This window comes from Sinocyclocheilus grahami, unplaced genomic scaffold (genome assembly GCF_001515645.1).
Source record: "Sinocyclocheilus grahami isolate Dianchi unplaced genomic scaffold, SAMN03320097.WGS_v1.1 scaffold197.1, whole genome shotgun sequence".
Lineage (NCBI taxonomy): Eukaryota > Metazoa > Chordata > Actinopteri > Cypriniformes > Cyprinidae > Sinocyclocheilus > Sinocyclocheilus grahami.
In genome coordinates, this window is record NW_015505376.1 from 58,216 (window position 1) to 72,862 (window position 14,647).

Genomic DNA, 14,647 nt, shown 5'->3' on the forward strand with positions numbered 1-14,647 from the left:
TCAGGAAGCTGTTGATCCACTGACAGACGGAGGTGGGCACGGAGAGCTGAGATAGTTTGGGCAGGAGGAGGTTTGGGATGATGGTGTTAAAGGCCGAGCTGAAGTCCACGAACAGGATCCTCACATAAGTCCCTGGTCTGTCTAGATGTTGCAGAACATAATGCAGTCTTATTTTTTCAGAATAATTCCTCTTTGCCACTCTGATCTCCTTTTCCAGTGTGTATTTAGCCTGTTTATACAAGACATTATTCCCCTTCCTGTGAGCATCTTCTTTGGCCTGACAGAGCTGTCTGAGTTTTGCAGTGAACCATGGTTTGTCATTGTTGTAGGTTAAATGAGTCCTGGTAGGAATGCACATGTCTTCACAGAAACCGATATAAGATGTTACAGTCTCTGTGAGCTCGTCCAGATCGGTGGCAGCAGCTTCAAAAACATTCCAATCAGTGAGGTCAAAACAAGCTTTTAAATCCTGCTCTGCTTCATTAGTCCATCTTTTTACAGTCCTTAATACAGGTTTAGCTGATTTCAGTTTCTACCTGTAGGTTGGTATAAGATTAACCAAACAGTGATCAGAGAGCCCCAAAACTGCTCGAGGGACAGAGTGATATGCATTCTTTATTGTGGTGTAACAGTGATCCCATATATTACTGTCTCTGGTGGGACATGTGATGTGCTGTCTGTATTTTGGCAGTTCACGGGAGAGATTTGCTTTATTAAAGTCCCCGAGAACTGAGTCCGGGTGTTGTTGTTCTGTCTCTGTGATCTGATCAGTGAGTTTCTGTAAAGCGGAGCTCACGTGTGCTTGTGGAGGAATGTACACACTTACGAGAAAGAGCGAACAAAACTCCCACGGCAAGTAGAAAGGCTTACAGTTAATGAAGAGCACTTCTAGATCTGAACAGCACATCTTCTTTAGCACAGTTACATCTGTACACCACCTCTCATTGATGTAAAAGCATGTCCCGCCGCGCAATTTCCCTGTTGATTCTGCGTCGCAGTCCGCTCTGAACAGCTGAAAGCCTGGCATACTCAACGCGCTGTCCGGAATGGCGTCTTTCAGTCAGGTTTCCATGAAACACAAAGCAGCAGAGTTTGAAAAATCCTTATTTGTCCGGGAGAGCAGAAGGAGCTCGTCCGTTTTGTTGGGTAGAGAGCGGAGGTTCGCCAGATGGATGCTAGGCAACGGCGTCCTGAATCCGCGCTGCCTTAGCTTCACGAGCGTGCCGGCTCGCTTCCCCCGTCTGCGCGTCCTGAAGCTGATGACTTCGTCGATTTGTTGGAACACCGACATTGTAGGCTATACTCTCCCAGGAAACAGTCCTCGTCCTCAGTAAAATGCTCTGCACACATCTGAATATTTGGGTTGAACTGTTCTGGAACAGTGTTGTACATACAACTTAACCATTGATTTCTAGTCGTGTCCTCTTTTGGAAGACCAAACAAAGTAGTTTCCTCTTCAGGAACTCGAGCTGCGTCGGAAACGCTAGAGGAACGCGACTGCCCACGCCACCAGACTTCTAAGTCTCTGCCTAATATGGAAGACTGCACAGCTAGGGCGAGATTGTTACTGCCTTGCTTCGCTCTCAGAGGGCTCTCTTTGAGGAGGGAGCTTTCACTAGCATTCTTCGCGGTGCCGGCCCCGCTTTCGCCGAGGCGGAGAGGCGGCTGTGCTCGTGGGTTTCACGTATGGATCTGCTAATCACCAGATCCAGCGCCCGCTCTCGGGGTTCGGAAGCCCGCAACCTTTAAAGTATCCGCCTGCGATACTTCCCCCCCGGGGAGAGGGCGCGACGCTCCGCCTGTCTTTCTCCGAGGAGATTGATACGGAGGGTGTCAGAGAGCTCGCCAGTTGCACAAACACCAGGTACACAAGCATATTATGCCTGATATTATAATGAACAGCATCAATGGGGAGCGGAGCTCGCGCAGTCGGCTCTCGAGAGAAAAAAAAAGAAGCCCGCTGTGAAGGCGCTCCGCTCTCGCCGGGCTCGCTCCGAGGAGTGTGTCCGTGCCTGTGATCTTGCGATTGTTGTCCGTCTCGCCTCAGTGCCCTCAGGAGATCGGTCTGCTAACCCTACCGGAGTTACAGGCCGCAGCGGTCTCCCGCGAGCGCCACTCTCAGTTACCGCCTGGCAACGTAGCAGTGCTAAGAGGCTCGCGACCTCTGCAGAGGTCTCTAGAGCAGCAGGTACGGTTGTTCCCTGCCAGTTCGCCGTTACAGGGCACCGACCTGGCTGCTCGCATTACACCAGAGGCTCGTATTACACCAGAGATCAGTCTCGAGAGACTGATTCCCTTAGTAGACGTTTTGGCAGCGTGGAAACTACTGCCAAATGTGTCTCAGTGGGTCCTGCACACTGTAGAGAGAGGCTACAGAATCCAGTTTGGTTCTCCCCCGACTCATTTCAACGGGATTACGCCCATGGTGGTGGGCCCCGAGCAGGCTCTGGTCATGGAACAAGAAGTAGTTACTCTTTTGAGGAAGGAGGCCATCGAGGTGGTCCCTCCTCATGCGAGGCAGTCTGGGTTCTACAGCCGGTACTTCATAGTTCCGAAGAAGGATGGGGGGTTGCGTCCCATTTTAGATCTACGTCATATGAACTGCTCAGTCTTGAGGCACGTATGTCCCCTGCTCGGATCGAGTCGATCCTTACCGCAGTCGCGAGAGTCAGAGAAGGCTCTGAAGCAGAGCCCACTGAGCCCACTCAGAGCCCACTCTCACTCACTGTCAAGCAGTTTCAGAGACTGCTGGGTCTGATGGCAGCTGCGTCCAACGTGATACCTATTGGCCTGCTGTACATGAGGCCCCTACAGTGGTGGCTCAAGACCAGGGGGTTTTCCCCGAGGGGAAACCCACTTCGCATGTTCAAGGTCACGCGGCGATGCCTACGTGCCTTGGACATGTGGTGGAAACCTTGGTTCTTGGCTCAGGGTCCGGTGCTGGGAGCTCCTTGTCGCCGCGTAACGCTAGCAACGGACGCGTCCCTCACCGGTTGGGGAGCGGTCATGAATGGCCACCCTGCCCGCGGTCTGTGGAGTGGTCGCCATCTCACGTGGCACATCAACTGCCTGGAGATGCGGGCCGTGCTTCATGCACTAAGACTCTTCCTCCCAGACCTAAGAGGTCACCATGTGTTGGTGCGCACCGACAACACAGCGGTGGTCTCTTACATCAACCACCAGGGAGGTCTGCGCTCACGCCGTTTGTACAAACTAGCGTACCAGATCCTTGTGTGGTCCCAGGGCAAACTTCTCTCGCTGAGAGCAGTTTTACATTCCTGGGCATCTCAATTTGGGAGCAGACATCCTGTCGAGACAGGGGCCGAGGGCCGAGGCCCGGGGAATGGATGCTTCACCCCAGGGTGGTGACGCAGATATTGAGAGTTTTTGGCCAGGCAGGTGGACCTGTTTGCGACTCATATGACATCTCACTGTCCCCTCTGGTTCTCTCTGAGTCATCGAGCTCCACTGGGGCTGGAAGCCATGGTACAGACGTGGCCGAGGCTTTGTCTGTACACCTTTCCCCCGATCGCTCTGCTCCCAGGAGTTCTGGAGAGAGTGCGCCGGGACGGGGGCCGTCTTCTGTTAGTAGCCCCGTTCTGGCCGGGCCGAGTATGGTTCTCGGACATGATTTCTCTCCTCGACGGCGCTCCATGGGAGATTCCCGTCAGGAGAGATCTCCTCTCACAGGTGGAGGGTATGATCTTCCACCTCCGCCCGGAGCTGTGGAAGTTGTGGGTGTGGCCCCTGAGGGGGCACAACTCGTAGCTTCCGGTCTCTCAACCGAGGTTGTTGAGACCATCCTCCAATCCAGAGCTCCCTCCACAAGGAAACTGTACGCCTTGAAGTGGAAACTTTTCACTTCTTGGTGTAGAGACCACCAGCTCGACCCAGTTAACTGCCCAGTTGGTACAGTGTTGGAGTTCGTGCAGGCCCGTTTCTTCGCAGGGTTGGCCCACTTCACCCTGAAGGTCTACGTGGCGGCTATTGCGGCCTACCACGCCCCTCTTGGTGACCAGTCAGTGGGCAGACACCCCCTAGTTTTCCTCCGTGGTGCGCTGAGGCTGAGGCCTCCGGTAGACGTCTCGCCCATCTATTGGTCTGATTACACACGAGGTTCAGAGCCCGTCACGCTGAAGGGCGTTCCCCTAGCGTTTCCGACGCAGCGTCTCGTTCCCTCGAGGAACTAGGGTTACATACGTAACCTGAGACGTTTGCTTTCATAACGAAACACACAGCGTATACACGACATAGCGGCAGCTGCAATAATACTACAGCGAGAATCAAAGTTACGCCTTCTTTCTTTGTGTGAACATTTGGGCGGTATTATGTAAATCTTCCCACATCGTGATGTAGACGTGGGGGCGTGTTAGAACGAGTCTTAACTTTTATAAAGAATATCTCTTTGGGTTTGAGACTTTAGTCTTTGCAACTTTAGGGATCTTATCTATTCACGAACAGCTTGTAACATTCCAAAGAGAAAGGAAAACTTGTGACTTGGGGGAGGGGGGTCAAATAAAAAGAATATGATTTCAGTTACCTTTCGGATTTTATGTTTTTAGCACTTAAAATCAGTAAGAATTTGTGCAGATTTTCCTGCTTTATTTGTATCCTGCTTACATCTGTACTCATTTTTTTCTGGTTTGGGGTCATCACAGGCTGAAGATGGCTGAGGTTATTTTTTTATTTATTTTCCGAGCCTTTGTTCTGGTTATGAGCGTATCTTCAAAAGGAAGCTGACTTCATTTATTATTCGCTTCCTTTCAAAGATCCCCTGATTGCAGTGAGACCACATGAGAGCTGGCATGATTGACTGTGTGTGTCCAATCATCATGCTTTATACCAATTACCTTTATACCAACTACCTTTCAATTACAACTACTCGTCCAGCCCACACGTCTGGCTTTGCAAGTGGACAAAAGGGCCCAGAAAACCCCCTCTCGCTCTGCCTGCAGACCTTATTTAGATAAGACACTGCTCCATCAGTGCTCATTACACTAAGGTTAACCTAGGCATTTCCTGTCCTTGGAGACCTACACAACTGCTAGCCAGTCATTATCTCGTTTGCAGTCCTACCTGTTAAATTCAATATTTTTTCCTTGTTTAAAGGTAAAACTTGTTTTGTGCTTGGATTTTTTTAAATGGCTCTTTTATATGGCAGCATGAATTCATCATGGCTTGATGCACCAAGTACTTTTGAAATGTTTACAATTAGTTTATATTGTAATGTACAACCATTTCACAGGGAGAAAGAGATTGAAAATGATTATATTCTTTCTTTGAAGTAAAAATATAACTTTTTTTCTTTATGATTTAATAATTCATGCTTCAGAGGATTCATATTCAATTATTGAGGCCATTGCATAATCAGGATGGGTTGAGTGAATAACTAGGAGATGAGTTTGTGAATAAACGTTTATTTGCATGCTGAAATGTTTGTTTCAACCTACTTTAGATACTGCAATGAGCACCTGCCCTGCCCCCCACATGTCTATTGGTCAGCATGGTCTCCATGGGAGCGCTGCACAGTTCCATGCGGCGGTGGGATCCAGTCGCGACGACGAATGTGCGAGAATGGAAACGACTGCCCTGGATGCAGCATTGTATGTCACTTTCATATTATTACTCAATTTGTTTGTGAGACCTTTTCTGATTTGAGCACCTCAGGAAATGAAAATTGTGTTCAGTGTTTATAGGCTTTATTACTAAAATATCTATCAAATTAACAGCAGAAGCATCATGGCCTACCTATGGTGAGCAAGTTATTTTAATTATTTACATCTTATTTAAGTTGCGTTCACATAATTCCAGTCCAGACAAGTTGCACACCTTTTCCTGTGGATTTATATCTAATCTAGCATTTAAAAGGTTTTTTTTGACAGAAATTAATACTTTTATTTAGTTAGGAGGCATTAAATTGATTTAAAAAATCAAGACTTGTATATTATTTTAAAAATCTTTCAAATAAATGTTTTTTTTTTCATCAAAAAATCCTAAAATATCTGTATCACAGTGTCTAGTTGCACAACTGTTTTCAGCATTGATAATAGGAAATGTTTCTTGCACCAAATCAGCATATTAGAATAATTTCTGAAGGATCATGTGACACTGAAGACTGGAGTAATGATGCTGAAAATTCACCTTTGCATCACAGGAATAAATTACATTTGAAAATATATTAAAATAGAAAATGGTTATTTTAAATTGTAATAATATTTCACAATATTACTGTTTTACTGTAATTTATGATGCAGTCTGGGTGAGCATAGAGACTTTCAAAAAATATTTAATTATTTTTTAGACACCAAATTTTTGAACATATCTGCATATATCTACAGTGCTGTGAAAAAAATTGCCCCCTTCCTGTTTTTTTTTTTTACGTATTTGTCACACTTGAATGATTCAGATCAAACTAATTTTTATATTACACAAAGATATACCCGAGTAATTACAAAATGCAGTTTTGAAATAATGATTTCATTTATTAAGGGAAAAAAGCTGTCCAAACCTACCTGGCACTACATGAAAAAGTAATTGCCCCCTGAATCTAATAACTGGTTGTGCCACCCTTTGCAGCAACAACTGCAATCAAGCGTTTGCGATAACTGGCAATGAGTCTTTCACATCGCTGTGGAGGAATTTTGGCCCACACTTCTTTGCAGAATTGTTTTAATTCAGCCACATTGGAGGGTTTTCGAGCATGAATGGACTGTTTTGCCACATCATCTCAACCGGATTTAAGTCTGGACTTTAACTTGGCCACTCCAAAACCTTAATTTTGTTTTGAGCCATTCAGAGGTGGACTAGCTGGTGTGTTTGGGGTCATTGTCCTGCTGCATAACCCAAGTGCGCTTAAGCTTAAGGTCACAAACTGACGGCCGGACATTCTCCTTCAGGATTTTATGATAGAATGCCGATTTCATGGTTCCATCAATTATGGCAAGTCGTCCAGGTCCTGAAGCTGCGAAGCAGCCTCAGACCACCACAATACCACCACCATGTTTGACTGTTGGTATGATGTTCTTTTTATGAAATGCTGTGTTGGTTTTACGCCAGATGTAACAGGACACACACCTTCCAAAAAGTTTAACTTTTGTCTATCAGTCCACAGAATATTTGCCCAAAAGTCTTGGGGATAATCAAGATATTTTTTGGCAAATGTGAAACAAGCCTTTGTGTTCTTTTTGGTTAGCAGTGGCTTTTGCCTTGGAACTGTCCCTTGGATGCCATTTTTGCCCAGTCTCTTTCTTATTGTTGAATCATGAACACTGACCTTAACTGAGGCAAGTGAGGCCTGCAGTTCTTTAGATGTTGTTCTGGGTTGTTTTATGACCTCCTGGATGAGTCGTCATTGTGCTCTTGGAGTCATTTTGGTTGGCTGGCCACTCCTGGGAAGGTTCACCACTGTTCCAAGTTTTCTCCATTTGTGGATAATGGCTCTGACGTGGTTCGCTGGAGTCCCAAAGCCTTAGAAATGGCTTTATAACCCTTTCTAGACTGATACATGTAAACTATTTTGTTTCTCATCTGTTCTCATCAATTTCTTTAGATCGTGGCATGATGTGTTGCTCTTTAAGCATGCTTCACTTTGTCAGACAGGTGCTATTTACAGTAAGTGATTTCTTGATTCAACAGCTCTGGCATTAATCAGGTCTGGGTGTGGCTAGTGAAATTTAACTCAGCTTTCTAAAATAATGTGGTTAATCACAGTTCTTTCATGATTTAACAGGAGGGGGCAGTTCATTTTTCACATATGGCAAGGTAGGTTTCGACATGCTTTTTTCCCTTAATAAATGAAATAATCATTTAAAAACTGCATTTTGTATTTACTTGCATTATCTTTGTGTAATATTACAATTTGATGATTGATCTGAATATTTTAAGTGTGACAAATATGCAAAAAATAAAAAAAACAGGAAGGGGGCAAAAACCTTTTCACGGCACTGTACATAAACACACTATACTAGTCGAGAGCATATGCAATCCCAAAATGCATTTCCTCCCTTAGAAATCTGGGAGGAGCTTGCCATGTGCATTAGCATTGCAAGAGTAAACTGGGATTTTCCACTCATGAGTTAGCTGTGATATTCTTGCTCTACTTTTAAAACCAGTCACCCACTCGCTGCTAGTTTAGAATAAGTCCAGCTCACATGACCATGGTTCACTTTTCATGCCATTCGTGGAAGTGGTTTGGGTGATTTCGAGAATCTGGAACAGCTTTAAATAGTTAATTTGCTATACACCCTCTTATGTAAAGAATAACAGCATCTCTCCGGTTTAGAAATCAGGGCTGTCAACCGTTTCGATCTTTGCTGCTTGATCAATGGCACTTGGGAGACACAATGGCTTAAGAGAAAGTTCAAACATTCCTGTGAGTCCTAATGGTAATGCTCTGTCAAAATGTGTGCGTGTTTAGCCTCAAGGCCAGCTGCCTCAGATCCATCACAATGTAGACGACACCGAAAACACCAACACACTGAAGTATCCTAGGAATGCCACAGAGGCCGTGAGGGCAGCAACATCATTTCGATGTATATATAATTATATATGTGTGTGGGTACCAGGGTGGTGCGTTGCCTGATTTGGATTTTTGTGCTATTTGTGTGCCCTGTGAACATGAAGTTAAGCAAGCAAGCTTCAGTTAATAAGCAAGCTTCGTATTATTTTCTGTTACTGATGATTGCCAGACACTGGCATGGCCCATACGTGCAAACAGCTGTTATCATTTTATGAAAAATTCCCCTACTAGTTGGTTGTTTTGTCAGACACAATAAAAACATGATGTGTCAGTCAGCTGGTAATTTTACAGGGGGTTCGTTTGTCAGAATGCTTGTAACCTCTCTGTTATGATAGTGATAAAGCCCACATGAATGTAGCCAGGTGTCAGAGTAGACAGAAACATAATAATGAGTACCTGGCAACCCTTAATAGGTTGTTTGTTTGTGAGATCCTTTATATGTTCAGTGTAATGATGCTTTGATAATCAGACTCAAACATTACCATCACTTTGTCATATAGGGCGGCTGGAAATCTGTGAATATCTGAGAATCTGTGAAGTGCAGTGTTAAGTGTAAGGATTTAAGACTTTTTTTCTCTTTTTCTTAGTGTTAATTAGATTTGTGTAATTGCAAAAATAAGAAGGTGTCTTATACTAAAAATATGCTCTTTTTAGAATGCACATGATGTCAGCAGACACATTGCGAGTGTAAATAATTCAGCATTTGTTTGTGAAATGTAACTTCAGATCGTCCACTTCTGTCCAATCTGAATTCGCCAGTGTTGCAAGTGGGTAACTGGGTATTTCAATTGAATCATTGCAGATAGTAAGCTATCGCTAAATTTCAAGTGTTAATAATATCATATGTATTTTATATAATAATGCATTATAAATGAAAAATGTATATAAAATACTTGTATGTTAGTATATTAAATCTGTATGTGAATGCCTATATTATAGTATATTATATATTTAAAAATAAAATATTAGATATATATTCTTGTAAATCATATATATTTTATTATTAAACTTTAGATATATATTTTAGGTTATAATCTGTGGTTCTTAACCTTTTTGAGTAAAAAAAAATAACATAACACAATATTCGTATGCCATCATATAGGATATTTAATCCAATATTTCTGCTTTAACTGAAAAAACTGCTTGTTTTCAAGCTTTTTCCTTAACATAAACTGGGAGTAGAGGTCTGCGCGGGACTGTTTTTTTTAGTCCCGCTCCCACAAGGTTCTATTCCGCACCCACCCGCTCCCGCTGTATATTCACTCTTTGTTCACCTGCTGTCCGCTTAGAATAATTTTCTTCCCGACCCGACCGTTCCCGCTAAATTTAGATCTCATTTCCAGAATCTCACATTTAAATTTCCGCTGCTGAAAAAAAGAGAAATAGACTGACAAATAAAAGTGTAGTCTGCACAAAATTGTATGTTATTTTATTCGTCTTGTGAAGAGTCTTGAATTTATTGACTTTGACTTGAATTTATATGAGTTATCTTAAGACACCAAATTCATTTAATATTTTATGCAACACAGTAGGGGAAAAAGTGTCAGAATTTTTTTTTACAAAAATTGTATTTCTTATTTTTATTCGTCTTGTGAAGAGTCTTGAATTTATTGACTTTGACTTGAATTTATATGAGTTATCTTAAGACACCAAATTCATTTAATATTTTATGCAACACAGTAGGGGAAAAAGTGTCAGAATTTTTTTTTACAAAAATTGTATTTCTTATTTTTATTCGTCTTGTCAGGATACAATTCGTTTAACATTGACAACACAATAGGGAAAAAGTGTTGCAGAGAGAAAAAAAATACAAATGTAGGTTGTACAAAAATAGCCTATTAGCTATTTTTATTAGTCTTGTCAAAATACTAAATTCGTTTGACATGTTTCTGTTAACAGAGTAGGAAAAGTGTCACAGAGAAAAATAAATAACTATGACATATTTCATTTAAAATTATAGGCTAAGCAAAATAGTATAAACAAAACCGAGTTGAAAGTCCTTCAAGGACAGCGCATCCACACTTTGCTCCATCCTTATTCTGCTCTGTCACTCATCGACAACCTGCCTGTTCTGTCTGAGGGCTGTATATTTACCACAGGTACAAACGTTTAAAGCATAACACTCCTGAGCGCAAACTGTAACGATGGTAAATGAGAAAAAAGCGCAGATATGCTGTTCTAAATGGACGTCGGGAATGGGATATTGTTAGACTCCCGTTCAAGTTACACCAGAGTTACCGACCGCTACCGCGTTTTATTCGGGAATTTAATCCCGCGGCGCAAAAAATCCGGTCGGGTCCGAGATCTGTGGGAATGCAGACCTCTAACTGGGAGTGTCAGTATATAAATTAACCACAATTTATTTTGTGATTATTGAAGTTTCAAGAACTGTGTTGGATAAAATCAATCATCAGTCAGTTAATGTGTGTGTGCGTGTACTTGTACAGCTATCTTTGTGAGTTTTAGACCATCGGCGTGAGGACAATCTTGTAAAGTGAGGACATTTTGGCCAGTCCTCACTTTCTGAGAGCCCTTTAAAGGCTTGTTTGAGGGTCAAGACTTGGTTTTAGGGGTCAGGTTATAATTGGGTAAAGGGTAGGTTTAGGGTAAGGGTTTGGGTGAAGCACTTAGTTCTGATGGATAGGGTTAGGGTAAGGAGCTAGAGATTGCATTGTGTCTATGAATGTCCTCACAAAGATAGCTGTACAGAGGCCACCTGGTTGAGAGCCACTAGCCTTAATTACTGTATATTAAATAAAATTAATAATTAAAATAAAATAAATGTCTTTAGTAAGCGGCATAACTAACATTTAGTACAACTACCACATACAAAAACCTGATTTTTCCAAATAGCTTGGTCATTTGCACAATTATTCTTAAGTCACCCAAAATACACACACAAATTAATAACTTTTATTTCATAATAAATCAAGGCCTATGTGTACCTTGTGCAGTTCAGTGCCTCCGAAGTTATATCTCTTATGACAGCATTTGGATGATCTTCTGAGAGTTCTTGAGTTTCTTTATTAATTTCTTTCGAATATATTTCCAACTACTACATAAAACCATCCGCAGCCCATAAAAAACCCTGCATCCCATTTCTCTACGATGACTGTGCAGTGTGGGTATTAATTTACCCAACGCTGTGGTCATACTGAGACAAGTTTTCTCTGGGGAATTTGAACATTCCCAAATGACAGCATTTTTCATTAGGCCCCCTGACGGAGTGTATCGCGCTCCGTAGTCTTGCTTGACTGATTGTGTGCTTTTCTGTACTAATAATTGAGACTATTTGTCTTGGTGGTCCATTGTGGAATGGCCAGCCGGCATGTCTCAGGTGAACCGCCGGTAATGAATGCAATCAGCGACGCCTGCGTACTGGATTGTTGTTTTCTGTAAAACATACTAGAGGCTGCATATCTCTGTGGAGTCAGGGGCATATAGTGTCAAAGATGTGAGCCGTAGAACTACCAATTACGACCAACACAAACGTACTTGCTGATACGCTGTATTTTTGTGTGGACACAAAGGATTGAGGGCTGTGTGTGTGTGCAGAGTGGATGTAATGATGCTAGAAAGCTCCAGAGAGTTCAGGTGGGATTACTCATTAGTCAGCAGATGCCTGGAGACTGAGCGGGGTCCAGCAGAGCTTCGTAAGGGCATCCCCTAACCCCTGCCTTCTCTACCCATAACGCATTAGTGACGGACGAGAACTTTAGGTAATACAGTAATTCTGAGGATGAAAAAGGGAGTTCGAAGTCTGAAAAAGATGGAGAGTGTAGGGGATAATGAATAGACTGTCGGTGGGAAAACAAGAGAGAATTAGGGAAAGGAAGAGGCAGATAAAGTGAGATGGATGGAGAATTATAGAAATTAAAAACGTGAGCAGGATGAGTAATGATAGAGGAGTGGGAACGAGCGCAAACAATCCGAGAGGGTGCATTATCCACACATAACATCATTATCGACAAAAAAAAACATGATTGATTTTGTTTGGTTTAGGTCATGTAAAATTTTCAAATTTCAGACAACATGGGAGGGACGGTTCACAGGCATCAGGCTGCGTAAATCAACACATCAGTAACCGTTAAAAATCACCATTCTGATGTGCTGCTCATATGTAGGCGTTCGCCCAGCTGGTGAGAACATGTACCTCATTGAATCCAATGTAGCATCAACACCACAGCCGATGTGTTTGAGTGCATTCTGCTGCAGTATCACTTTCACCTAATACCCTCGAAGAGAGATTTTTGCAGGGATGCTTTGTGGCGAATGAAAGTTTATGAATTTTCTGATGGCTGCTTATAAGGTGTTTTATTGGAAACCAGAAAGACTATTGAAGTGTTTGTTTTTTCACCCAGTCCCACACCATTTGTGTTACAGATACCTCAAATCCTACAGGCTCTTGAGGAGATATATATATACAGAGTTCTGGCATGAAACTCTAGATGGCGCAGTACTATAGGTCTAAACGGGTGTGCCTGACACGTCCTGAAAAGTGAAGCTGCAGGCTCTTTGATCGCCCCCTGGTGGCTGGCTGCAGAACAGGTCATAAACCCCACCCTCTCCATGTAAACGAATGGGATTTGAGTCAAAATTAAAAAATAAATTACACTTCCAATACAATAGATTTTCCGAAAGATGGTTTTGGTAATTTAAGGTAGTTGTTATCACGCTGATATATGTTCAATTGTTTATTTTTGTGATAAGTTTGATTTTAGCTAGTAAATTGATGCTATAAAAATGGGGCGTGTCGTTATGGTTGATTGGGTCTGCGGGAGTTTGATACCACGGCTCCACCTCACGACACTACTATGCAGAGTCTGGCTCCAAACAAATCTCTACTGTGCCGACTCGGGCTCCAAATGATGTCATTTACTCAAGATGGCAGCGGCCATACTGAGATGCTTTGGCTTCACTTTTATATAGTGGAAGGAATAGGAGATGCGTCGTCCATCTTATTTACAGTCTATGGGTCTAACTCAATCTGACCTAATGACATCATTATCACATGGCACTGCATTACAATTACCAAACACTTTTATCCAAAACACAATCCCACTGAAGTAACCTGTGGTTACTCCAAGCTACTTGCTTCAGGGCACAGTAATGTTCATTTCTCTCACCTGATGATCAAACCAGCAACCTTCCATTCCTGAGCTTTTTTTTTTTTTTTTTTTTTTAAAGAAGTATGTTCGAGGGAAAAACATATTTAAGAAAAAAGGGGAGAAATAGAGTTGTTGAATGATGCAGGCTCTGTGGAGTTTAGTGAGCTGTGGGCGACTGCCACTCGTCTGTATCTTTGAACTCAAAGTGGCAGTTCTGTGCGAGCATGAAATATTTAACCTGTTAAGTGGAGCTCAACAGGATGGCTCTGATCCGAAACGAAGCCTGGAGAGACCTGCGGGATAACTGCACACAAACGGCTCCATCTCTGTGATCTGCATTAAGACACAATGAGGATATAAAATTCATCATGATGGAAGAGTTTTCAGAGTTTAAGCCAAGTATATACCTCCCTTTCAAAAAGTACTGTGATGCTACCATGTTTTTTTTGGGATTCTTTGAAGGACAATGATGTATCAAATTGTATTGCTATCCTACACTGGCAGTGAAAAGTTTGGAATAATTACGATTTTTATACAAAAGTATTTCACAATAATACAATTTTTACTATTTTTTAATTAAATAAATACAGAGTTTTGGCATGAAACTCTAGATGGCGCAGTCCGATGGGTCTAACTCAATCTGACCTAATGACATCATTATCACATGGCACTGCTAATTGGTTCTCTCCTGTATCGGTAGCCAATGAGCTTGCTGCTCAACATTCAAATATATGACTAGTGCTTGCTATAGCAGTTTGCAGCATGCATCAGAAACCCTCCACCTTCCCCAGCTCCACCTGTATAGATCTGCTATGAGGTGATTCATGTATACTATATGGGGGTTATTTCATGTATGTTATATTTGCAGCAGCAGAATTTCTTACATGCTCACAGCAGCATGTTGTAGATATATTGGCAGTAGCAAGTCTCGGTACTTGCTCTGACACAGTAGCAGTAGCGTAGCAGGTCTATTCTGCCAAGACCAAATACATTAACATTGTCATGTACATTACCATGTCAA

General features: G+C 42.6%; 1 protein-coding gene across 1 annotated transcript in view; it reads left to right on the forward strand.

Moving 5' to 3' along the window:
• Nucleotides 1–14,647, forward strand: part of LOC107595143 (semaphorin-5A) — a gene marked incomplete at its 5' end in the record, with an annotated part of 73,752 nt that overhangs the window by 28,226 nt on the left and 30,879 nt on the right. The window contains one exon of the mRNA XM_016285481.1: nucleotides 5,456–5,603. Coding sequence (XP_016140967.1) covers nucleotides 5,456–5,603 — 148 coding nt within the window. The remainder of the gene's footprint in view (nucleotides 1–5,455; nucleotides 5,604–14,647) is intronic.